Here is a 26,291-nt window from a genome sequence, read left to right on the forward strand (position 1 = left end):
AGTCAAATGTAGTTTTTAAAAAAAATCTTGCCTTACAACATAAAATCATCTAAGCTGTTGTTTGCATTAATCAGATCGAGGGATTGAAGAACTAGTCGTTGTTTGGCAACCAAGGGTTCCTTTGGCTTTGATGAAGTAAGGTTGGGTACGAGTATCGAGGGGTCATATACAGATTTAATGAGTTCTAGAAATTTAAGGAATGGATCTTGACAGTCTGTAAGATATTTCTTCCGGATTCAGTACTGACTAAAATAAGTATCGTACAGAGATTTAACTGTGCCGCTGACCGGTAATGACTTTTTTAATGCTCGCCAAGTAGATTCTATAGTATTGGTGTGTGCCCCTGTATCGGGATCTACAAAGTTTACAGAATGGTTTACTTTTAAATGTTCGAACCCTTCTTTATCAAGAATATCATAAGCTTTCCAGCAATCGCTAATTATAGTTGTACCGGGCTGTATGTTGGCTTTTATTATTTCAAGCAAAGTTTCTCGTGTTCGATCTGCCACTGTTGTAAAAAAAAAAAAAAAAAAAAAAGCACCTTTTCGTCTCCCTTTCAATCCCACCAAAACCCCAGACACTGTCAACTTTCCGTCCCTTGCGAAATTTTCTTTTACCAAATTTACTTTCGTCAATTTCAACAAATTTTCCCACTCCTCCTATTTTTAGCTCACCTGAGCTGAAAGCTCAAGTGAGCTTTTCTGATCACCCGTATTCCGGCGTCCGTCCGTCCGTCTGTCCGTCCGTCTGTCTGTCCGTCCGTCTGTAAACTTTTCACATTTTCAACTTCTTCTCAACAACCACTGGGCCAATTTCAACCAAAGTTGGCACAAAACATCCTTAGGTAAAGGGAATTCTAAATTGTTAAAATAAAGGGCCAGGCCACCTTCCAAGGGGAGATAATCAAGAAAAGGTAAAAATAGGGTAGGGTCATTAAAAAATCTTCTTCTCAAGAACCACTGGGCCAGAAAAGATGAAATTTATAGATAAGCTTTATTAGGTAGTGCAGATTCTAAATTGTTAAAATCACGGCCCCCGGGGGTCGGATGGGGCCACAATAGGGGGTCAAAGTTTTACATACAAATATATAGGGAAAATCTTTAAAAATCTTCTTCTCAAGAACCACTGAGCCAGAAAAGCTGAGATTTATATGAAAGCTTCCTTATATAATGCAGATTCTAAATTGTTAAAATCACGGCCCCCGGGGGTCGGATGGGGCCATAATAGGGGGTCAAAGTTTTACATACAAATATATAGGGAAAATCTTTAAAAATCTTCTTCTCAAGAACCACTAAGCCAGAAAAGCTGAGATTTATATGAAAGCTTCCTTATATAATGCAGATTCTAAATTGTTAAAATCATGGCCCCCGGGGGTCGGATGGGGCCACAATAGGGGGTCAAAGTTTTACATACAAATATATAGGGAAAATCTTTAAAAATCTTCTTCTCAAGAACCACTGAGCCAGAAAAGCTGAGATTTATATGAAAGCTTCCTTATATAATGCAAATTCTAAATTGTTAAAATCCCGGCCCCCGGGGGTCGGATGGGGCCACAATAGGGGGTCAAAGTTTTAAATACAAATATATAGGGAAAATCTTTAAAAATCTTCTTCTCAAGAACCACTGAGCCAGAAAAGCTGAGATTTATATGAAAGCTTCCTTATATAATGCAAATTCTAAATTGTTAAAATCATGGCCCCCGGGGGTCGGATGGGGCCACAATAGGGGGTCAAAGTTTTACATACAAATATATAAGGAAAATCTTTAAAAATCTTCTTCTCAAGAACCACTGAGCCAGAAAGCTGAGATTTATATGAAAGCTTCCTGATATAATGCAGATTCTAAATTATGAAATTCATGGCCCCCGGGGGTCGGATGGGGCCACAATAGGGGGTCAAAGTTTTTTGTTGTTGTTGTTGTTTTTTTTTTTTATATAGTGCAGATTCAAGTTCGTTAAAATCATGGACCCCGGAGATTGAATGGGGCCTCAAGGGGGGCATAAAAGTTTTACATACAAATTTATAGGAAAAATCTTTTAAAATCAACTTCTCAAGAACCACTGAGCCAGAAAAGCTGAGATTTATATGAAAGCTTCCTGATATAGTGCAGATTATAAATTGCTAAGATCATGGCCCCCCGGGGGTCGGATGGGGCCACAATAGGGGGTCAAAGTTTTACATACAAATATATAGGAAAAATCTTTAAAAATCTTCTTCCCAGAACCACTAAGCCAGAAAAGCTGAGATTTATATGAAAGCTTTCTGATATAGTGCAGATTCAGGTTTGTTGAAATCATGCCCCCCTGGAGTAGGATGGGGCCACAATAGGAGATCAAAGTTTTACATACAAATATATAGGGAAAATCTTTAAAAATCTTCTTCTCAAGAACCATTGGGCCAAAGAAGTTCATATTTACATCAAAGCTTTCTGACATGGTGTAGATTCAAGTTTGCAAAAACCATGGCCTCCAGGGGTAGGTTTGGGTCCATAATAGGGACTACGGTTTTACATGCAAATAGATATGGAAAATCTTCTGATATGGACCAAGGTGACTCAGGTGAGCGATGTGGCCCATGGGCCTCTTGTTTCTGAATTCTTCTCTAAAATGCAGGTACACACTTCTCTGGAATAATTATACCAATCAACAACAGTTTGACTTGCAATTTCAAGTTCGTGTCTCGCGAAACTTTCACTAGCTTTGTATACCCAGAAATATGTTATTAACAGAACTTTTTCCAGCGTTAATTTGTGCTTTTCGAACCAGCTACCAGTCCTGATGGAAATTTTGTTGTTGCAGGTTTTGTTAGAACATCTCCATACAAATCCGTCGCTTGAATATGACGAATCCTTTCTTAATCCAAATTTCCTGTTGTCACAGCTGCCACAGATTTTGCCGTCCAGATTTATCAAAACAGATAATCCTATTAACCAGTGAATCAACTCTCTTACATCAGCACAAATCAAAAAAAAAATTCTTTCAGTTTTAAGGGCATTTCATCGCAAATCAGCTGTTCAGTTTGTTTACATCAATACCAGTGACGTCGTATCATACGAATATTCATGAGAATTACGTATACAAAGCGCACGTGACCATTTTGCTCAACAACAGATTCCATTTATTTTACAACAAGAAATGTAGGTACTCTTGCATTATTTTTCATTTCGGATTTAAAAAACAAGGAATTCGAATTTGGGCTTATTTTTGTGATTTTTGTTGTTGTTGTTGCGTTTTAGCGATTTTACTGATCGCTAACGCGATCGTATATATATACTAAACCGCCTTCGGCGGCACACATTTTAGCGCCATATTTTGGGGACCGGTATACTAGAAGTGTTGCCATAGAAGCTATGACATATACCTGGTGTATCTATTTGGCTGATATTGTGTACATGGTACATACAAGCCAAAAAATTGTATATCTAGTGAATGCAAAATTGCCGCCTTTTAGTATTGGCGGATGGTTCCCATGACTGAGTCCTGGGATCCATTTGGCATAATTTTGATTAAAATATTGTCTCCGGTGTGTACTGTCTTTTCCAGGCTCATCGGATAAAGATAATATTTTATTTCATAATTGTGTATTTTACATTTGATATATGCTGCCATATTGCATGTTCGGCGCATTATATGTTTCTATATACATGTAGCATATCTTATCTGATGCACATGTATCATATTTGTCCACAGCTCTGTCAGTGTCTGTTATATTGCCTTTTGATTAAACGGCCATGACAATATCGCCAAACAAATACAATTTTATTTTTATCACAAATAATTAGGTCAGAAATCCGTATCAAATTTTGTCTGTTGTCTGTTTACTCTGTATGTAATTTGCTAATTATTTAACTTAGGTCCTGAAATAATAGGAATTCTTGATATACATATCTAAATTACACACATTTTAGCGCCATATTTTGGGGACCGGTATACTAGAAGTGTCCCAAAATAATTGAGAGATGTATATAAATTTAAGATAGATAGATGACAATTTCTGAAAACTGACCATGTCTCGCCAGTATATGTAAAAAATTCATTCAAGGATAAGTTCGAGTAGATGTAGTGACGAATTGCACGATAGCATTTTCCCAAGAGTTGATGAGAATACTATTTCCTAGATCTGACAAGTGTACCCTATCCATTCTAAATAGCCTCTTGTAAGATACCCGAGTATCGGGGTATTTAATGGAGGCACCATGAAGTTAGTTAAGAACAAAAGTTGCAATTGCACTATTAATTCTCTTTTTTTGCTTTTTCACCTTCAAAATTTGACAATGACTTTCTCCAATTGCCGCAAGGTAAAATATGGGACCATACAATTAGTGTATTTGGCAGATCTTGACCTAATTGTGCTAACGTACGTTTCATGAATTTTTGGATGCCTTTAAGGGTATTTTGAGGATCGCCTATGTTATTACCTCCACAATGTAGAATCAAAATAGACGGAGGGCTATGAAATTTCGACATTCTTGCAACAACTGAAGACAAATTCTCCCAAACCATCCCCCTTTTGCCATTCCATATACCCGGTAATAGCAAACTGCTTCAAACCAAGGTCTAACTGATTGGTGTTTTCTGTATATTGCTGTGCCCAGTGAACAATGGATGAACCAATGATCTACACAGAGTCTGAAAATGTTTAAGTGAAATTGAAATTTATGGTCTAATATAGGATTTAAAGGCAGACGAATTCCATCTACCCATTTGTTTAGTCTGTAGTTCTGAAACACCCTTGAGGTACAAATAAGTTGCCCCACCAATACGAAACGAGTGAGATTTGTAGGAATTGTTAGGTACATCTAGAAATTTCAGTGATTTATGTAGCATACATGAAAATTGATATTGAGTGAAGGGCTTAGCATTGTAATGTGCAAACAACTCCTTCCCTTGAATGCTTCGACGGGGATCAGTAAATTGTTGTAACATTTCAAACAACACCAAAGAATCTAGATTTTTCATTATTCTAACGAAATTGCCCTTCCCAAACTGATCAGTTTTGGAACACTGAATTAAAACACAGATTTGGTCTTCAGATATTTGAATATGATTTCTTTGCAATGACACTACTTCACTCACCCTCAATAAAGCGAAGAATGCAAGAAGGAATGCTGACTGAAATAACTGGGATTCATACGAAGAGTAAGTCAACACACGAATGATTTGATTATTTGTATCCACAACTTCCCGAGTTCTCTTAAAACCAACCATCAATTTTCGAACCAAAAAGAATTCAGTTGGATTTTCCCAACCATGTAAGTTGATCACGTAACTTAAACCACTCATATAACACTTTACTGTTGAATGTGCCAGACCTGATTCTTTCATAAAAGTTATAAAATTTACAACATGAACTAAAGGGGGTGGCCACAAATCATCAAGAGAAGCATGTATCCTGAAATTGATGAATGCCCGAATACCTTGTTTATAAACTTTACTTGAATTTTCAAATATGCTCGCTTCTAATAGCTGATCTATAGTAGCTGAATGATTTCCCAAAATTGAGTAGGAATTGGGGAAGGAAACTTGCTGATGGGGCCAACTGTCGAAATCTTGCCCACTGAAAACGAGAAATAGCATCTGCTATAACGTTGTATTTTCCTGCCACATGAGTTGCTCTGACCTGAATATTAAAACGAAGTGTATGCAAGACTAAAGCTCGAAGCAAAACCATAACTTTTTTTTTTTTTTTTTTTTTTTTTTTTACTTTTTGACGATTTTTTGTGGATGACGTGAACTAATGCTAGGTTGTCAATATGCAGCAGTAATTTCTTTGATTTGAGTTGTTCTGCCCAAATATGGATCCCTAAGACTATCGGAACTAATTCCAAAAATGTTATCTCTTTGGTCATGTGATCAGACCAATGTGAAGGCCAGCCAATGAACACCATTCATTTCCGAAAATAACTCCACATCCCTTAGAACCAGAACTATCTGTATAAAAGTCAAGTGTGTCATCATCCTGCCAAGACAAAGATGGAAAAGTTGTCAAGCCATTAAAATTTGACAAAATTTCTATTCACATTTCTAAATCCTTTCTAATCTCATTTGAAATCCTAATGAAGTGAAAGGGGTTTTTTTCCTCCTGCTAGTGCACCATAAATACGCCCACAAAATGTTCTCCCCGAGGGTAGAGCCTTGACTACAAATGCTAGTGAACCAGCTAATGACTGTAATTCTTTAAGAGTAACTTTTTTGCAACGCAAGACCAGGGAAATTTTTTCCAACAATTCACTAACCCTTTCATCAGGAATGAATAATGTTCTTGATATCGTGTCAATGCATAAACCCAGAAAACAAGAAATACATGTATATAAACAGGTTGGTTTTGTGATATGAGAATAAAATTGATTAAACGAATCTATTCGCAGACAAGATAAATGCAGGTACAATTATGAAAATTGCAACATTTTGTTTATATTTAAGGTTATTGTCACCATTCAAAATTCCTTCATTGACTATGCTGCGTAGATCCTTTTCCATAATTTATCTTTTAAAACCAAGCTGTGCATGTCTGTCAGATTGATTTAAAGTATCCTCATGTAATAAACTTGTTTTTTAATCGCAGAAAGACTAAGCTATATTATTAATAGAAAATGAAGTTTGAAGACTTATTGTTTTTGATCGGTTCTTCTTTCTTCTACTTCTTCCGCTTCTTTCTCGCACCTAAAACTGTCTGACATCGTTCTCCGTAACCAGTGTATGGAAGTAATAGATATTCAAGGATATGATAGGTCACTGTATCTAGATGTGCAGAAATGTTTTTGTTTTCAGATTGAAGGGGGTTAGGCACATTTGGGGTGAGGTTTAACATAGAACTCTATGGGGGAATTTAATTCCAAAACTCAACAGATATAACTTGACAAATATGATAGATAGAGTCCTAGGGTCTTCGGAAATGAAAAGAAAATGACAGGGCCTACAAATTAGTATGAGGGTCAAGTGACTCCAGTGACCATAAACATAAAACTAGTGTAACTTTAAAACTGGGACTAAAAGCAACATAGGATCTTCATAAATGGCAAGGGGATGACAGAACCTATACAAACTACTATCAAGGTCCCTTGACCTCTGACCTTAGATCATAAAATTGGTATTACTTAAGAACCAGGTCTTATCAGGGGTGTGATTTTTTCTCTTTTCAGAGGAAATCCTCTGATTTGCTCAATTTTCGAAAAAATGAAACACTCTGGATTTGACCTAAAGTGGCAGAAAATGATATTTTTCCAGGTAGGGTGAGGTGTTTTCCTCCCTTTTTGACCAGGTTTCCTTTGATTTCTGAGGAATTCAGTCACATCCCTGCTTATAGAGACATGGGGTCTTCAGAAAGGATGATGAGATATACAAATTAGTATGTAGGTCAAGTGACTTCCTTGACCTCTGACCTTAGAGAATAAACTTGGTAAAAGAACTAGGTCTGATAAAGAAATGGGATCTTTAGAAATAATGAAAGGATAATGGGATCTATAAATAGGTATCAAGGTCAAGTGGATTCAGTGACATCTGACCTTGAACATAAATCTAGTATAACTTAAGAGCTGGAACTGATAGAGACATGGAATCTTCAGAAATGATAAAAGGGTGTATTGACCTACAAACTAGTATCTCCAGTTACCTTGATTACAAAAACTTGTATAACTTTAGAACCAGGAGTGATAGATACATGGAATCATTAAAAAAATGATGAGAGGATATGGTGACCTACAAACTAGGATCAAGGTCAAGTGATATCAGTTTTACGAAGAAAAAAAGGGGGATTTTTTTGAGAAAAAATCGGTCTTCGTGATCTAGATTTGTCAAATTAAGTTAAAATCAGCATGGATTTTGTTAAGGGAGGAAAATGGTATTACTCGGAAAACACCACTTTTATTCAGCCAGTATTTTGTTTGGGAGACTTTATAATCGGTAGATTATAATCATATCTTGTTTGACTCTTGACCCTGGCGTCTATCGGATATAACCTTCAATTTGGAGGCGTTATCACGATAAAAGTCATTATTTCGCTGCATGATCTTATATATATACATCGCATGAATTTGCATCTTTTTATGTGGGATCAGGTGCACGGAAGGATTAATCATCCACGATGAGCCCTATGTGTGGAGAAATCTGTAGCCAAAATCGGTATGTAACACACGGCACATCAATTACTTTGTAACGACCATGGAATTTATAAAATGCTGAATATAAACGAGATTGTTGATCAGGTCTTTGGGAGAAGCAAATATCCCTTGTTGACGGTAACATCCGCCGCGAGCCCTATCTCTATAATGTAAACGAAGTAATCTGTAGGTAAAATCAGTATGTAAAGAATGTCCTGACAATTCCTTGAATTTGGTATGAAACACGTCAGACAGCTTTCGACCTAATGACAGGTTGTATTTGCTAGTTCGATAATTATAACAACCATATCATTGTCGAAATGCTGACTTTAAACGAGACTGTTGAAACCCCTATAACATCAACTTATCTAACTCATTATCCTGCCTCGATTTAAATTTGATCATACGCAGAACATACTCTCGCATATTGTATCAGTTGAGAGACAATCGTCATATGTAGGTGGTAGTGGAATATTGCTACATAAATATTGGAAGATGTCTATGAAGAATTCGGCCTGGCCTGGAAGTTATATTTCATATTCTAACTCCGTGCTCTAAATCGTACTCGTACTCAATGTAAAGGTTATAAAACTTTTATAAAATCACTCTCTTAATCAAATTGTGTATATGCATTTTTCGAGAATACTTCGGGGCTTGCTCAGAGTTGTACTCAAAACAATCATGGATGAGTGTGAGTACGGTAAGAGTTTTATAACCTCCAGACCTGGAGTAAGAGACCAATTTCGTAACGGTTTTATGTCTTTCACTTTTGAGTATGAGTACTTTTGAAGCAGCTACACTGCAAAATATAAAGCAAGAAAATAATTTTCGCAATTTTTTTTTATTGTTATAGCTATCTACATGTAGTTTGCCAATACAATCTATCATTGGGGTAAATGCTATCTGACGCGTTTCATACATATATGCTTCTTATCGATTGTTAGGCCGTTCTTGGCATACTATCTCGCAAATTCCATGGTCGCTATCGAATCGAGTGCTCCGAGGTGTTTCATACCAATCGTTAGGCCGTTCTTTATATATTAAGGTATTTCCACCCCCTGTAGAATTATATGTTTATTCTTATATTTGATTGTTGATTCTTCAAATAATATATCTTAGTAACAAATAAAAATTGTAATAAAAAATTGTATGTTGCGGTATTAATGATTTTTTTTTTTTTTTTTTTTTTTTTATCAATTAGCACACATATACCTGTTATCAACATCAGAAAATTGCAATTTTCCGTAAACAGCATCATCAAAATTTCACAAAAACTGGTTATAACGATATAATAGTATTCATAACAATTTCATGAAACTGTTTCTATACAAAATATTTGTGAAAAAGAAAGGAAATATATCGCTTAATGGACTTAATAAAGAATAAATCCTTGGATTTAATATAATATTTTGAAACATATAATTGATTACATGTATTCGTATATAACTTAGACTTTTGAAATATTTTATGGTGAACAAGACTTTGTTAAAACTCCAATAAAAATGTTCCTATCATGCAGAAATCTTATTGAATTATTGACATTGCAAAATCTTATGACGTCACAGGAGGGTGGGACTACGTTGATTTTGACTACTCTCAAATACACCGATCCACTGTCGCTACATAAACCCCGCCCACCATGGTTACGTCATAGCAACAACGTAGACTCGGACAAAAAAGTAAACAATGGCGGCGACTGCAAACGCTTTCGAGATAATCCCGGTTAAACTTTTGTTAGATTACTTTAAAAGGGTCATGATTTCATGCCGTGTGAAGGAGAAGGGTTGATTTTGATAATTCTTTTTTATTTATATGCTTTCAAATTATTTCATTCCACTCACAAAAGCGTAGAAATCGCATCGAAACGACAGGCCCCGCATTCTAGGATGACGATCCTCACTCGGGTTTTGTAATGCTTAATTCTCATTACTCTTGCCAAACAGGCTGATGAGATTTGTTTTCATATATTTATTCCATAATTTACATTCCTTTGTCAGTAGATTGATTCATTTTCTTTAACATATCGTAATGATTACCGTTACGGTAAATTCGATAAGTTTGATGATCACCCACTTGTAAACAGACTGAAGACGTGTTCAGATGTGGATGTTAAAATGAGTGCTTCCGCATTATTTTCTTTTGAATCATTAGATCTATATACATTTATAGTAATCTTGGTTCCATAATAGATTGCAGTTTTCTGCATTTAACTATTCTGTAAAATACAAACAGCAACAATTATATTAGCCTACACAATGGAATTATGAATAATTTTGTTCAATACTTCTCATATTGGTATAAACTGTACAGCAATGTAAACGGGTGGATTTAGACCTCCCCCCCCCCCCCCTCCCTTGTGACAACTTGAAAATAAAAGTAGTAGACTTGACATTATACTTACAGACAATTGCATAGAAATGAAGAAATCAATTATTTCTTGTCATTTATTGATTTTATTATGTATAAAGAATAGCAAGAATAACCCATAAAATTAACAAAAAATGCCTCAAAACCCTAGAGTCCCTAGCCTATATTGGGTCCCCTTTTGACAAATCTTAGATCTGCCACTGGTAAACATTTTAAAACTAACCAGACTTCTCCAAAGCTTTCATGCTACTTAGTTTGCTTCATTAGTGGTAGGGACAATTAGACTAAGTGGGCTTCTAATTTAGAATTATTTTTTTCATAGTTATACAAACTTATAGGTCACTCTTATGCCTTTGTAATATAGAACACTTTTCCTCTTATTTTAAATTGTTTTTAAAATATGACCCAAGAGGTTTTTCAACCTGCATCTGTTTCATCCATGGTATTTTCAAAGTCCAAACCAACTCCAAGGAAGAAGAAATTCGTTTATGTACATAAATAGAATAAAATTGAATCATAAATAAACACCAATGTTATTCACTAGCAATTCCATTTATTTTATAAAATACATGAAGCAATAGGATGATCACAATCATTAATGATTTCGAACCTTAGAGATGAAAGGTGTTACGAAATTTTCCATTAATTCATATAAAATTCCTGATGCAAATCTTTATGATATCAAAATGCTTAAACTTGATCTACTACTTCCTGCAAAAATAGACTTGTATAATGATATCATATGTAGCAAGGGTATTGTGGCCAAATTTTTTCTTAATGTCCTGTCCTCCTGTTTTTTTTCTTTTATTTACGAGTTCTTGTTGTATGGATACTGTTAAATTTACATACCTATAAGATTCCCCATATCCACTGGTTTAGGTTGGAATGTAGGGGTTTCTAAAATCATAACCCAATAAATGCCAATATTAAAACAAACAACATTTACTCACAATTTTTTTTTTATTGATACAGCATATTGGTTGACAACAATTAGTAGGGACTGGCTTTAGTCAGACTGACAACAATCCATTGGTGGGACTTATTCTTCAAATATCATGTCCGTATTAGTCTCTTCATCAAAATTGATTAAATTAATCAGCTTTGGATGCGTTTTGAAGCGTCTTCAATAAATATGGTCTTCGAAATTCAGTAATAAAAAATGTACATAATATTGAAAAGTTTCGTTATTTCTTACCTGTTACCTACTTTTTTCTCTCTCTAAATTTCTGATAAAATATACATTAATATTTAAGATTATGAGTCAACATTTTTAAACTATGTAGTGTCAGTAATTTTTCTACTGAAAAGTTTAAAGCACTTGAATTGGTTTATTGTTCTATCAAAACTCCATATGTATCCTGACAGGTGCATTTCCTCCTATTTACATGTAACATCACACGGGACTTGGTACCCAGCTATTGGCTCATCACATTGCTAAGAAAACAAAACAAAACACAAAATTACTTTCAGCAGATCCCGGTAGGGTCATCGTTTAGGTTTTGTTGAAACATACGCAACTAAGTTTAACTGATACATTTATACAAATTTATGCATTAATTATCAATGTCATTAGTATGTAATCCACGGCTAACAAGCACAGTACAAACTGCAAACACTGGATTTTAGTTGCATGTTTTACAACTTTGCAAACATGCATGTAGTGTTCAGAGCAGTGTAGTGTGACAACGAATCGACCCCTTTCCCCTAACAATGACAGTTTTACACTTCCTCTGACTCTCCCCTTTTGTGACAGTTGTAAAAAGAGAATACATAAAAATTGAAGATATGTATCAGCAAGTGATCCCCCCCCCCCCGGAAAAACGATGCTGTGCTTGGATTATAAATGTCTGCGTAGTACAATAAACAACAAAACATCTTACCGAGTTCATAGATACGTATTTTCGTAATTTTGTGGACATTTAGCTGACTTTGAGGCCTGTGACATATGGCAATAAACGGCATGTACACTTCTGCAAGTCTGTCTTTGGTGTGAATTTGGCTCCATTATGTTTGTCTAGATACCAACTATGTGATTTATAGATTCCAGAGAAAAATGTTTCATTCCTCATACAAAAAGATGCGTACACACTGTATTATTAACACATGATCGGTCGATAACTTTCTGTGTTTACTATACAACACAATGGCGGATGTCCGATGTTTGTCCGAGGCTCGAGTTGGTGGGCGGGGCTTATTTTTTCCAGCGCATTTCATTGGTCAAAATATAAGGTCACGAACTGCAGTGGATCGGTGTATTTCCTTTGGTAGATAACTTTGTGGTTAATAAACTATTCAAAATGATAACATGATTATAAAAATCCCATCACCCATTGATTAGATATGAAATGTGATCTATATTAGATATTACATATGGATGTACTATCTTGACATTCATACATGTACACTCGTAGAGCCTCTGTTGTCTGGGTCACTAAAGACTTATATCTACTGACAGCCTCTGTTGTCTGGGCCGCTTTAGACTTATATCTACTGACAGCCTCTGTTGTCTGGGTCACCATAGACTTATATCTACTGACAGCCTCTGTTGTCTGGATCACTATAGACTTATATCTACTGACAGTCTCTGTTCTCTGGGTCACAATAGACTTATATCTACTGACAGCCTCTGTTGTCTGGGTCACTATAGACTTATATCTACTGACAGGCTCTGTTGTCTGGGTCACTATAGACTTATATCTACTGACAGCCTCTGTTGTCTGGGTCACTATAGACTTATATCTACTGACAGGCTCTGTTGTCTGGGTCACAATAGACTTATATCTACTGACAGCCTCTGTTGTCTGGGTCACTATATACTTATATCTACTGACAGGCTCTGTTGTCTGGGTCACTATAGACTTATATCTACTGACAGCCTCTGTTGTCTGGGTCACTATAGACTTATATCTACTGACAGCCTCTGTTGTCTGGGTCACCATAGACTTATATCTACTGACAGCCTCTGTTGTCTGGGTCACCATAGACTTATATCTACTGACAGTCTCTGTTGTCTGGGTCACTATAGACTTATATCTACTGACAGCCTCTGTTGTCTGGGTCACTATAGACTTATATCTACTGACAGCCTCTGTTGTCTGGGTCACTATAGACTTATGGATTGATGTAGGTTCCATATTTACCTAAGACATTGCATTGTAATGAACAAGTTAAAATAACAAATATCGATCCATCTCATAAATCATATAAAAAGTACAAAATCTAGCTGTTGAGGGGTTTTACGGAGGTACAGAATCTAGGTGTAGAGGGGTTTTATGGAGGTACAGAATCTAGCTGTCGAGGGGTTTTACGGAGGTACAAAATCTAGCTGTAGAGGGGTTTTATGGAGGTACAAAGTCTAACTGTAGAGGGGTTTCACGGAGGTTATGTGGCAGTGTTAGATACATGGCCTTCCTACTAGCTCTTGCTAGTGGATTAATCCTTAAGATCGATCTGTAGAGTACTGGACATTCGTGCCAGAGGTCCGGGGTTCGATTCTCAGAAGAGGCATGAACAACCCCCTCCATCTTTTGGTTAAACATTTCATTTAAAATGGCCATTTTTTTTCCATTTTGGGGTCTCCCTTTCTTAGACGGAAAAGGTACAAATGATGATAGCACCCACCCACTGCCTGAAAGTATTTTTGATCCACTGCACTACAATTATTTAAAGCTGGTGGAGTTCAGTGAATGGTTTTTAATAAATACCGTCAGAATGAGAATATATTTTTCTTCTTTTCATTACCGGTCAACATAGAGTGTCTTGAAATCTTCCTTGTCATCGTCTAGCTCTGCAATCATCATTGTATAAATGATTTTTAAACTGCATTGTGTGACCGGTCGACAGGGGATGCTTACTCATCCTGGGCACCTGATCCCACTTTTGGTATATCCAGGGGTCCGTGTTTGCCCAACTTTCTATTTTGTATGATCCTTATAGTAGTTATGAGGCTGATCACTGTTCGTTATCTTCACCTTTCATGTTATTGAATTATCAGATAAACTTAAATATTATCAAATGAATCGCTACTTTTAAAATACCCATTTTTGATAGATTTTATTTGATTATGATATAACAATGCACATTATGCAGTAAGAAATTACGTATTCAAAGCCATCTTTCAATCGACATTCAATATTCAACCACACTATCTACTACTTTTGTCAAAATAAAAGGAAAGGTTTACTCTCCATGCAGTTTTATGATAGATCTAGACGCAGATAATTTCCTTGCAATTGAATAATCAGTGGAATTACAGTCAAATAACCCGACGTATATTTGTAAAATTAAATTTTCCCTTGTCCAAGAATGTTAGCTGCAAAACCGTATCCATCGTCGTGACTATGACCATAAACCATCAGACCGAAACGGGACTTGTCCTTTGTTTCCACACGGTGAGTTCCCGCCTTCACATTTTTTACGGTTAAGACGACGTAATTTGTGGCGTTTACGTTAACAGTACTCTCTGATGCGACATTTGCATAACTTATACTGTCGTTATCCAACAGCAAACTGGATCTGGATCTTTTTTTGACAATCATGACCAAATAGTTCTGCTCAAATCCTTGCGGTACGGCGATGTGATACTGGTGGACATACTGATTAACTCCGGGTACCATTGTCATGTAAGGGTCTCCGTGTGAGGATCTGAATGCGGCAAGAGCAAAACTCAAAACAAGCACCTGTTGCTTGGCTTCTACCACTACTGTCTGTTTTCCTGTTACTTTGACATCAAAGTTTTGGTATGTGCCGATAGTCTTAGTACTTTTGGATCTGTCTACTGTGTACGAGAAAGTTGTGGATCCACCATGAGCAGCCACCACCCGTATCTGGGTGCCACTTCTATCAACATGTGGAGGAACAACATATACATCATCAAGGCTTTCTACAGGTGGAATTTGCTCCACCAGATGACTGCAGTAACCATAACGATTGAGTTTGTTACATCGATTTCCAGAGAAAACAGCCACAGGATTATTTGACAAAATCATGGTGCCCGTCAGATCCCCATTATGTGCTAATTCAAAGGTCTGGTATTTATTCAGAGTGACCATAATTTCGCCCCCATCCCTATACCGTTTGCCTTGATATTCAATGGATTGTCCACTTTTGAGTTTCAGTGTCACGGTCACACGCGTTCTGTCTTTTGCAGCCGCAAATGCAATTTGGCTGTTGTAATCTGAGATACGGCTATTGTGCGGTTCTGTAGAGGGTACAATGTACTTGGTACCCAGTCTGTCTATCGGTAAGATGAGGGTACTGTCAGAGGTGAATCCGTCATGATTCAGGGCAAACACTGATGTCACTCCAGTTGTTTCCACCATTACAGCCTTGTTCTCCACTTTGAAATCGTTGGCTCGAATTTCATGTGTTATCCTTAATATTTTCTGCGAATTCGGTGTCATTGACAATCTCTGATTTATCTCTGCCTTTATCTTTGATGACAATGCGCCAGAGGAAGAAACTTTGACATCTGATTTATCTACGGACGCGATATAAATCTCTGCGAACTTTGCTTTAGATTTCGTTTCTGTTGGAGGATCAATGTTCTTCATGAAGAGTACAAGAAATTGACGTCCTCGACTACCTACAATGAGACAAAAGAGTGTTATCAGTACCTTTACCAAATACCATATAACGTGTATTTTCGGTAGGTATTCATTTTGTATAATTTTGTGGATAACAAACTATTTAAAAAACAATTAAATTATAACTTTCTGTAAATGCAATCGCAGGAATTGGAAACGCAGAACACGGTTTGCTACCTTTTAATGATCAAATTCGAAAAATTTTCTAACCGTAAAATATATTTAAGGTAGGAAAATCATTTAGAATCTACAGAGCATTATGAAACAAGATTACCGGGATAACAGGGGGTTACATTTCAGTACAATCGTGGGGCGACTACCAAATACAACAGATAATAAGTCTACAGGATTATTTGTATACTCTTTAAATATGTTTTTTGTACGCATAGAAAATTTGTTGAATTGAATTGAACATATAATATTGTCAAGATGTTAAAGACAAAAGGATTGGGCACAAGTTCTTAAAACTAAGAACACCCTCTTCTAAACAACAAAATACAGAAATTATATAGATAGATAGATATATAGATAAATAGAAAGAGTTGATATCACACAGTCAAAATAATTAAATAAAAAAGCAGAAAAATATGCAGTTCGAAAATATATTCAAATCACTAGCGCTTTCTGGATTTTAACATCCATCTTGAGGTGAATACAAACATTGAATACAAAGATGTTTATCTTAGAGATGTCTATTGTGACGTCATGATAGTTTTTCCGAGGAAGAAATAGATACATAACGTCATAAAACAAAAGTTCGGGAAAGGTTTCTTGAACAAAATAAGTATGAAATTTTACAGTTTAATGAAATAATTTTCTTTAGCAAGTCTCATGGACGTTGGTTCTGTTTTGATTATATAAAATGGAAATACGCTGTAGTTGCCTCAACCACAGGTGTCAAAATGTTCCCTGCAGGGGGTATTTCTTGTACTGGGATCGTTCATTTGTTGGCGGTGGACACGCATCCTGGTTGTTAGTTGTGTTCCGGTTTGCCCAATATATTCCTCGCTACACCCGTTGCAAATAATGCAGTATAGTAAGTTTTTCGACTTGTATGACATGTTATCATTTACAGTAAATATTTTCCGCATTTAAAAGAAATAGAAGGTCCTGTTTTTAGGAAGGGGCATGTACCACACCTCGAGTCAACACATGTAGAAACCGCGTATTTTCAGGCGTTGAATTGAAATTGGCTTTTGTTAATAATTTCTTCAAGTTAGATGGTTGTCTTTGGCTGTGGAGTAGGTCAGATTTGGGAATAATTTTCTGAATTTCTAAATCACGCTCGACAACTGTAAAATTCCTCTTAGCTTCCTGAAAGATATTTATATGTTTTGTGTTGTAAGTGGTCATCAATGGTATTAGGAAAGGATTGTGGTCTTTTTCTCTTGTTCTAAGTGTATGCTGTTGAATTTTCTTTGCTTCGTTTATGGCTGAAAGAATGAGTGTTTCCGGATAATTCTGTGCAGTAAGAAATATTTTCAATTCTGCCAGTCTTTGGTCTTCAGTATTTTCATCTTTAACAATAATGCAAATCATTCTTGCCAAATTGTACGGAATATTCCTTTTAGTGTGTGTAGGATGACATGATTTGAAATTCAAATATTGGTGTGTGTCTGTTGTTTTGTAAAATACATCATTTAGAATGTTGGTTTCATGTTTTATCACTTTGAAGTATCACTGTAGTCCATGGTAAACTGGATATTTGGATTGAGCGTATTCAACAAATTGTGAAACTTGATCAGATCTTCGGATTTTTACCAAACAATAAAACAGTCATCTAGATATCCTTTCCATGAATTCCTCAGATTTTATCCAATTTGGTCATATTTTCCTGCTTTTATATATAGGCCTATATATATATATATATATATATATATATATATATATATATATATCCAAATTTGAAAAATTGCATCAGTGTCCGGTAATCAATAAGTTAAAAATAAAATAAAATATGACAACACCTTGTAAAACGTAAGCGCTTTCGTTTTTAAAAAAATCTTCAGACGTTTTACTTTATGAAAACAAATTACAATTGTATGCTGTTATGACTATAACAATTTAATGACGTCACATTACAGAGGGAGTCATTTGGAGCGTAATATTGTGATATAATACAAAGAATTTACATTAACCTATTAAGCGTAGGTCTAAATGAGCGAATGAAATATTTTTCTTTTTCTCTCCTTTCCACTAAATTGTCCGTGAAAAGTTTGTAAAAAGGAAAAACGTGAAAATGCCCATTTCCACACACGTCTAAATGTTCACTCAGTTTTATTTTACGGTATTCCGGTACTTGAATGTGTTGCGTATGTACACGAATTCTGGCTCCAAGAGTTGTTCCCGTTTCTCCGATATGGATTTGTCTACATCCGCTACATGCAATAACATATATGAAATTCTTAGAGCCACAAGACATATCCGCATTTACGGTGAATTCCTTTCCGTTGAAATTGAAAGTTTGTCCCTCCTTTATATATGTACAAATTCCACACCGGGGATCTTTGCATCTATTGTCTCGGGAAACGGAATTTCTATGAAATTTGGATTTTTTGGTTATCTTTTACTGTTAATGAATTTGTAATGTCGGAGGACATGTGTTATTTTTCCATCTGATTTCAGAATATTATCAAGTTGATGAACTACAGGACATTTTACAACGTGTTGTCATATTTTATTTAATTATTTACCCTATATATATATATATATATATATATATATATATATATGCATATTAAAAGAAATAGAATAAACAGTACACAAAGTTAAAAATTTAACGCAAGCGCTTTCATTTTATAATCCTCAGTACAGGCGTTACATTTTAAAATAGTTTTGAAATGGTCTGACGTCATAAAGGCGTCCAAACATTTCACGTACATAACGACGTCATAAACGAATGAAGGGAAAAGGTTTTTACGTTAAGCATATTATGACGTCATAGATAATAACAGTAAACATATTTCACAGTAAGCTATTGAGAGCCGGTTTTAAGGTAGCTATTGATAGCTAGCCCCAAAAAAACCGCTCATTGAATTTTTTTCAATTTTATTTATTATAACATTTTGACTTTATCCTAAAACATATCAAAAAATTAACAAAAGTAATCAGGTTAATTTTCGAGGAAAGCGAGATTGAAATCCCCTCTTTGGCAGCCCCAAAAGGCAAAAAATGCCAAAATTGAGCAAATTAACACAGAAGCCAATAAAATTTTTATTGACACCAGAAATATTGTTTGTCATATATAGTTATGTAAATTAAACACAAACAGATAAAAAAAATCAACATTGATTAAAAATTCAAAATGCATCTAAGGAAAACATTGGGATGATTCAACTTGGCAATTGGCCAAATTTACCCTAAATATGACATTTCTCAAATACTATCAGGCATACATTTTCTGACAACAACAAAATTCTGCTCATAAAATTTCTGATTTTATTTCATTTTTACAATAAGTCAAGTAGTATCTAAAATATTGAATAGAAAAAAATATACCAAATGAGGTTTAATCTGAAACTATGTCAGATTTTGTAACCCTACCCCCTCCCTTCTAGAAATGAATTTTAAGAGATAGTCAGCTGAGATAAACTATTGACCTTAAATGATTAAGCATTTCCAAATTACCACATTGAGCATTCAAACTCACAATACTAGAAGTTTCTATGAGCCATTTAAGAATGATATATAGTGTGTGCTATTGCAGTTGACCTTTTCGCACTCACAATGATTGCCTAAATATTTAGTTATTTTTCATACAATTTCTTGTAATAACTGGACCAAATCTATTGCCTATACATATTTTTTGATAGAAATTTATATCACTATACAGTATAATACACCAAATATGTTTAAATAACCATTTCATATTTCAATAAATAATTAATAGCAATGGAAAGAGACCCATGGACTGCCCATGGATCACTACATGTAAGTCCATCTGAGTCATCTTACCCTCACAGATAGGTGTGTCTTTCATAAGTTTAAGATTTCTAATTGTAGTTTCACAATGAACCAAAAACTCACTATTGGATAACTGAGAATGCATGTACATGTATATTGCATTAACTAACTGTGGTTTTCCCCAGGTGAAGGTCTATGTTCACTGTATGTATAAGGGGGGGGGGGGGGGGGGGGGGGGGGGGGGGGGTGAATTAGTTCCATTATGAAACTTTTCTAAAAATTTGATATACATTAATGTATCAATGATGTATGTTTCAACTAAATTTTGAATTACAAGGAAAATTCAAACACATTGATTGAAGTTATAAAATTGATATTCTATCATGTGCACATTTTTTACTAATATATCTAAGAAAGAATAATCAACATTGAAATCTCCTTTACATCTATGCAATATCATTGTCTTTCAAAAGGCATGTACATGTAATACACGAGTACATGTACTTGTTTTCCCTCAAATTCACAATTTAGTTTAAAGTATGCTGTACAACATCCACTGCTCTGAGCTCATATAAGTGAATTCATGTTTTTCATCCAAGTCCCAAATTTTGCAGTAGTTCTTTAATCTTTTGATCAAACATTTTTAAATTTGTGGAGTTGTGGGGGTCCAGGGGATATGTCATCATCACTGTAAATGGAGTACCTGTTCAAAATATAGATAAATATATTTAAATATAGCAAAAAAGATGAATATCTGATATACTCAGAATTGTCTTTACAAATGTTTATCAAAAGAAAATATAGTACCTCTCTTGCTGTTATACTTGTTGACTCGAAATCCACTTCAACCTGCACTGGTCCTATCTAACCTCCCTTGGTCTTCAGGCTGATGTCTAGAAAAAAGATCATCATAATTGATATTTGCACAGTTAGGTCTATATTATACCATTGAGTAATTAGACTACGTCAGACAATGTGAATTTTAAAATTGTGTCTCAACACATATTCAGTGAAAATTTAAATACTGGTTTCAAAATATGAGATGACATGTATATATGTTTTCATAAACTGCCATAGACTTATCATATCTGTTTTATTTACAAAATGTGGGTCAAGAGAAGGGCATACATGTAGTATACATATCTTACTTATACATACAGTGCATACATTTGCCTATGAGAGGGCATATGCAGACTTGTGATTAATTTACATTATTTTTAAAAAGGTTTTGCCAACCTACATGTTTGTGTGAAACACGAAACCTCAGGTTTGATATATTTCTTAGGTCACTGAAATTTCAAAGTAATAGTATATGTATACTATAGTCTAGGGAATTATAATTCAACACATGCCCCCCCCCCCCCCCCCCCCCCCCCCCCCCCCCCCTCCACTTTCTATCCGGTTCCCTCATACCCCTAGATAGTAGGTCTATACAGATATTTGTTTTTCATTACTTTTATACATGTAGTTCAAGGTATGTTATTTTCGTAACGGTTATTTTCATAACGATATTTTCTTAATAAAAGAGTTGTGAGAGCCCATGTTTACAAATGTGGTATACATTTACATGACATCCGTTCGTTTACAATCACATGCACAGGTGGGAGTTATATTTTAAGCACACATGGAATACATACAAAATAATACATCTACTGTATGTCGTGTGTTTAAACTTACAGATGTTATTATAAATCGCGTTGTGAAATAGCAGAGGAAATGTGAGTTGAACTTTTGAATACAAATTTATGGCATTTTTTTTCACTCACCAAACGAAACTATGATTTCGTTGTCCAAGTTGAATGCATCCACCAACTTCCTCTTCTTGCAAGGAACTTTGTTTAGCCTCTCAATGACTCTATAAACAGTATTCAATCTCGCAGCATGCTGCACTCGGACATTACGATGTATCAACCAACAACTTTGTTTACGTAGCGCATCTATGTACATGGATTGGTGGTTGGTTTAACATTTCGATTAGCAAAAAGTTTCACACAGATGAAACATTTGATCTACCATTATTACAGATATTGACGTATACTAATATGTGGTATGTGCATATTTTCTCTTGGCGAGTCAGTCACAGCAACAAAAAACTTTCGGAACCCCTTTTTGTTTTTCGACTATTCTATGACGGAGTAAGGAATTCCGGAAAATGAATTCACGTGAAAATACACAATTTTTACTGATCACGTGGTTGCTATCCGTCGCTACCTTAAAGTCTTAATAAAGTGTCTTTCTTTTTCTCGTCGGGAAATAGTATTTTATGTATACAGAACAATTAAAGTTAGTGAACATATAGATGTGTGTGAAATATGTAACGCCTGAGGTTTATAAAATGAAAGCGCTTGCGTTAAATTTTCAACTTTGTGTACTGTTTATTCTATTTCTTTTAATATTTTATACCGGACATTGTGATTTTTTCAGAAACACAATTTGGATATATATACATACATACATACATACATATATATATATATAATATGCATCTATCCGAATAATGTTTTCACGGTTAATTTCGTACATGAAGAAGTTGATACATTAATATAGATCAATGTTTATGTGTACAAATTATTACTGAATTTCATCTAAACAATACAAGACCCTAAAATAAAACGTTTGCATTCAATGAAAAACGACAGCGGTCTATGAGCCTTTCGATTTCAAAGCCTCACTATTTAATTTTGATATTCCAATAATGCCCCGCCCTAACTCGTAGGTCAAGATGTTAAATAACTTGAATGTCTACTATTGATAGTTAACCTATTAATACGCAAGATCGCGACTACTTTTTCCGTCTTGGTTTTAAATTTTACTTTCCCCTTTCAAAGTCTCACGAGACCCAGAGTATGCGATAATTCGGGCATGTTGGTAAATAACACCAGTTTTGCAAGTTTTGTCGTGATCGATTCACCTGATTTTAACAATGGTGCACTATTATTGCATTGCAGTAGACTGTAGTAATGATTCAAGAAAGAAACCTAATACGCAGAAATATCCACAAATGAGAGATTTTAATGGAAATTATGTGGATTTTTTCCCACTGCTGTCAGCCAGGAAATTCCCAAAGCTGAGAACAGCTTGCGTCAAAACATATAGCTCCAGACGTTTCACACACCTTTCATTTAAAAATGCTTTTAATTGTGGAATGAACAGGTTAAATCGTCTTCCGATGCCATGTTTGAATAAACAAAAAATGCCCAAGATAGACACGCTTTTCCGGACTTCTTTACAAGAGAGTTCCGCTAACTCGGTATTTACGATCTTGCGTATTGGATCCGCAAATTCAAAATTACAGTAAACCGGATGTTTCACCTCAGGTATAAACTTCAGTTATCTACCGCATAGGTATGCAGATAATTTCAGCGCGATATATTTTGGCGGACATGATGTTCCAAAAAATGGTAAGCAGTGTAATGTTGATTACTTACCTTAAAAACATTCTCATTCTACAGTCGTCAAAAACATGAACAAAACCCAGTAGTTTATCAAACAGATTTATCTTTTTTGCACAAATACGTATTTGCATTGCTGACATAAATAGGTGCAAATTTAACTATCAAACATTTGGCGGTGTGAATCTAAATCGTTAAACTAAGCAAAAAGTATTACCTCGAGTGGAAAAACTGCTCTACCGTATTTAAATTACTATAAATATTAAATATATGATTACGACAGGACAATTGCATACAAAAAGTGGAGCTGAATTACACCTTATGCAATCTTACGCGCACAAACAGCAACATTGTAAAAGGTACTTTAAAGAAAGAGAATACTTACCGGTGCACGTTTTTCCATTTCCAAAGAAACCAAAGAAACAATCACAAGAATAAGTCCCTCCCACTGAGAGGTCTGTGCACTTAGCGTATTTACTGCAGTCATCTCTTCCCTCCTTACACGATTTAATGGCTGGAAAAAATTCACATCCATTAAAAAAACTAGTTGGCGTTTAATATTAAGATGTCAGTTATATGGATGGAATATAATAGGATTTTAAACAATGTTTTGTATGGGACCAGATACTACATTATATTTTCAAACTCTCAATTACAGTATTTTTTCTTTGTTCCGTGGTAAATTAATTTCAATCAAACAAATCTAGATACCAGTACCAGATGAAAGGTGAAGATAACGAACAGTATATGTTTAAACAGTTTTCAAGAGAATTAAATATAAGGAAACTAACTATAAATGTATTTGATAAGTCTTTTTAAATTACAGAGTATCTCCTTACTAGCATACTTATAGTCCTTTTACTTCAAGTAAAATACAACAATCGCTGTTAAATCAAGAATGACAGAATCTAAAACTCGTACAATGTTATACAAGACTTTTAAAGACCAGTTCCATGCAATGTTCAAAAGGATGTGGCCATGATGTTTGAAAAAAATTATGATAAAAGGTGAAGATAACGAACAGTGATTAATCTCATAACTCCTACAAGCAATACAAAATAGATAGTTGAGCAAACACGGACTCCCGGATACACAAGAGGTGGGATCAGGAAGCATTCCCTGTCGACCGGTCACACCCGCCGTGAGCCATATATCTTGGTCAGGTAAACGAAATTTACCGTAGTCGAAATAAGTGTCCAAGGACGGTCTAACAATCAGTATGGAACACGTCAGACAGCATTTGACCCAATGATAGGTTGTATTGATGAACTAGGTCGTTATAACGATCATATAACTTGCGAAATGCTGACATTAAACGAGAGTGTTGAAACCCATGCACCATCAACATGTTTGAACCCATGCACCAACAACATGTTTGCCAGTAACCTGTCTCGATTTAAAAACAGACCATACGCAGAACAAGTTCTTTCATATCGAATCATTTGAGATATATAAACACCATATGGAGGTGATAATGGAATATTGCTACATAAATGAAAATATCTACGTATGAAACAGAGGTGGACGACTTTGGTGTCTTTTATTTCGAGATTACAGGGATATGTCGAATCGACATATGAAAGAAAGTTATTATTGTTAATAGATAAAACGTCGTCGTTATATCTAAATGTCGAATAAAAGGCCACAGCAAGAGATTTTTTCTTCTCACGTAGAAGTTTTTGAATAAATTATGTTTCGTGGGAATATAAAAACGGGTCAGCTAACAAAGGAGCTTAATTCGTGCCCATGGGAATTCTTTCTTCTTCTTTTTTTCCAGGTTCACACAACATTTATTCACATTATGACAGTCAGGGTTTTAACATCATGCCCTTACAAACCCACCGGACTAGGGGGTACAGGGTATTTTATCTACCATTTACTCACACATCCACTCTAATAGGCATTCATTTAAAGATAGAAGAAAAGGAAGAGAATTAGAAAGGAATGAAATTACTCTGTCTTATCATATGTACACTATACAAAATAATATTAATCTAATAGGTTGTCACAAACTAAAGGTTTTAAATGTATAACAAATGTACTGTTATGACATTGATAATAACTTCCGATGATATACATAGGCTAATTAATGTATACAATTACATATTATATTTTCTGGATGATCTAAAATCTATAAATCTTTTAATTTATGAAATGTATTCCATTTCTTCTCAAAAACATCTACATAATCATTTTTGCATGCTAACTGCCTTTCTACTTTGTACACATTTGTCCAAGTGGTAATAAAGTTATTTAACAAAGGCGGATTGCCTCTACATTTGCAACAATACACAAAGTACTTTAAATAATAATTAATCAAATTGATCATTTCATTTTCTGAGCTACCCAGCAAAAAGGTTTTTTTTTTTTTTATCAACAACAATATTTACTGGAAAAAAATTCCTAAACCATGACTGCACATTCTTGAAAAATAAAACAACATTTTCAGTCATGCAAAACATGCTCCATTGATTCCTTTTCTTTTGCACAAAACGAACATAAATCGTTGTCTATTTTCTTTATTTTGAACAGAAATAAATTTGTGACTAAAATTTTTTTTATTTATACGATATTGTAGCCACTGTAATTTTGTATCCTTTGTAATAGTAAAAACATTTTTATTAATTGTATTCCACTCTTCTTGAGAGATATCAAATTGTATATCCCACTTCTTTTGACCTGTAGGTTTTTCTTCACTATGATTAAAAAGTTGGTACAGTTTTTTCTTGTTACTTTTAAAATATATGAAAGGGGCTATATGTATGGGAATAGTAGGTTCTTGAACTTTTATAAACTGGTTTATTCCATTAATTCTCATTGCTTTCTTCAATGCTTGTCTTAAACCAAAAAATTCCAAAAAATGAGATTTTACTTTATACATTTCCATGAATTGATTATAATTCATGATATCTCCATTCTCATCTAACATTGAGTTAACTGTATATAC

At 34.9% G+C, this 26,291-nt stretch overlaps 1 protein-coding gene, 1 long non-coding RNA gene and 1 pseudogene across 4 annotated transcripts in view; all 3 read right to left on the reverse strand.

Moving 5' to 3' along the window:
* Positions 1-4,035: 4,035 nt before the first annotated feature.
* Positions 4,036-5,575, reverse strand: LOC125647128 (uncharacterized; annotated as a pseudogene).
* An 8,915-nt stretch (positions 5,576-14,490) lies between these two features.
* LOC130046530 (fibrillin-1-like) overlaps positions 14,491-26,291 on the reverse strand; it is a 46,972-nt gene continuing 35,171 nt past the window's right edge. For all 3 annotated transcript variants that reach the window (XM_056139425.1, XM_056139427.1, XM_056139426.1), the window contains 2 exons: positions 23,730-23,858; positions 14,491-16,048 (listed from right to left, as the gene is read on the reverse strand). In XM_056139425.1, the coding sequence (XP_055995400.1) occupies positions 14,748-16,048; positions 23,730-23,858 (1,430 nt within the window). In that variant the 3' untranslated portion in view covers positions 14,491-14,747. The remainder of the gene's footprint in view (positions 16,049-23,729; positions 23,859-26,291) is intronic.
* Positions 19,250-22,226, reverse strand: LOC130046742 (uncharacterized). Its single transcript, XR_008795732.1, has 3 exons — positions 21,719-22,226; positions 20,760-20,845; positions 19,250-20,655 (listed from the first exon to the last, which is right to left on the reverse strand). It is a non-coding gene; the product is annotated as an uncharacterized LOC130046742 (long non-coding RNA).

The sequence above is a fragment of the Ostrea edulis genome, chromosome 6 (assembly GCF_947568905.1).
Source record: "Ostrea edulis chromosome 6, xbOstEdul1.1, whole genome shotgun sequence".
In the NCBI taxonomy this organism is placed as follows: domain Eukaryota; kingdom Metazoa; phylum Mollusca; class Bivalvia; order Ostreida; family Ostreidae; genus Ostrea; species Ostrea edulis.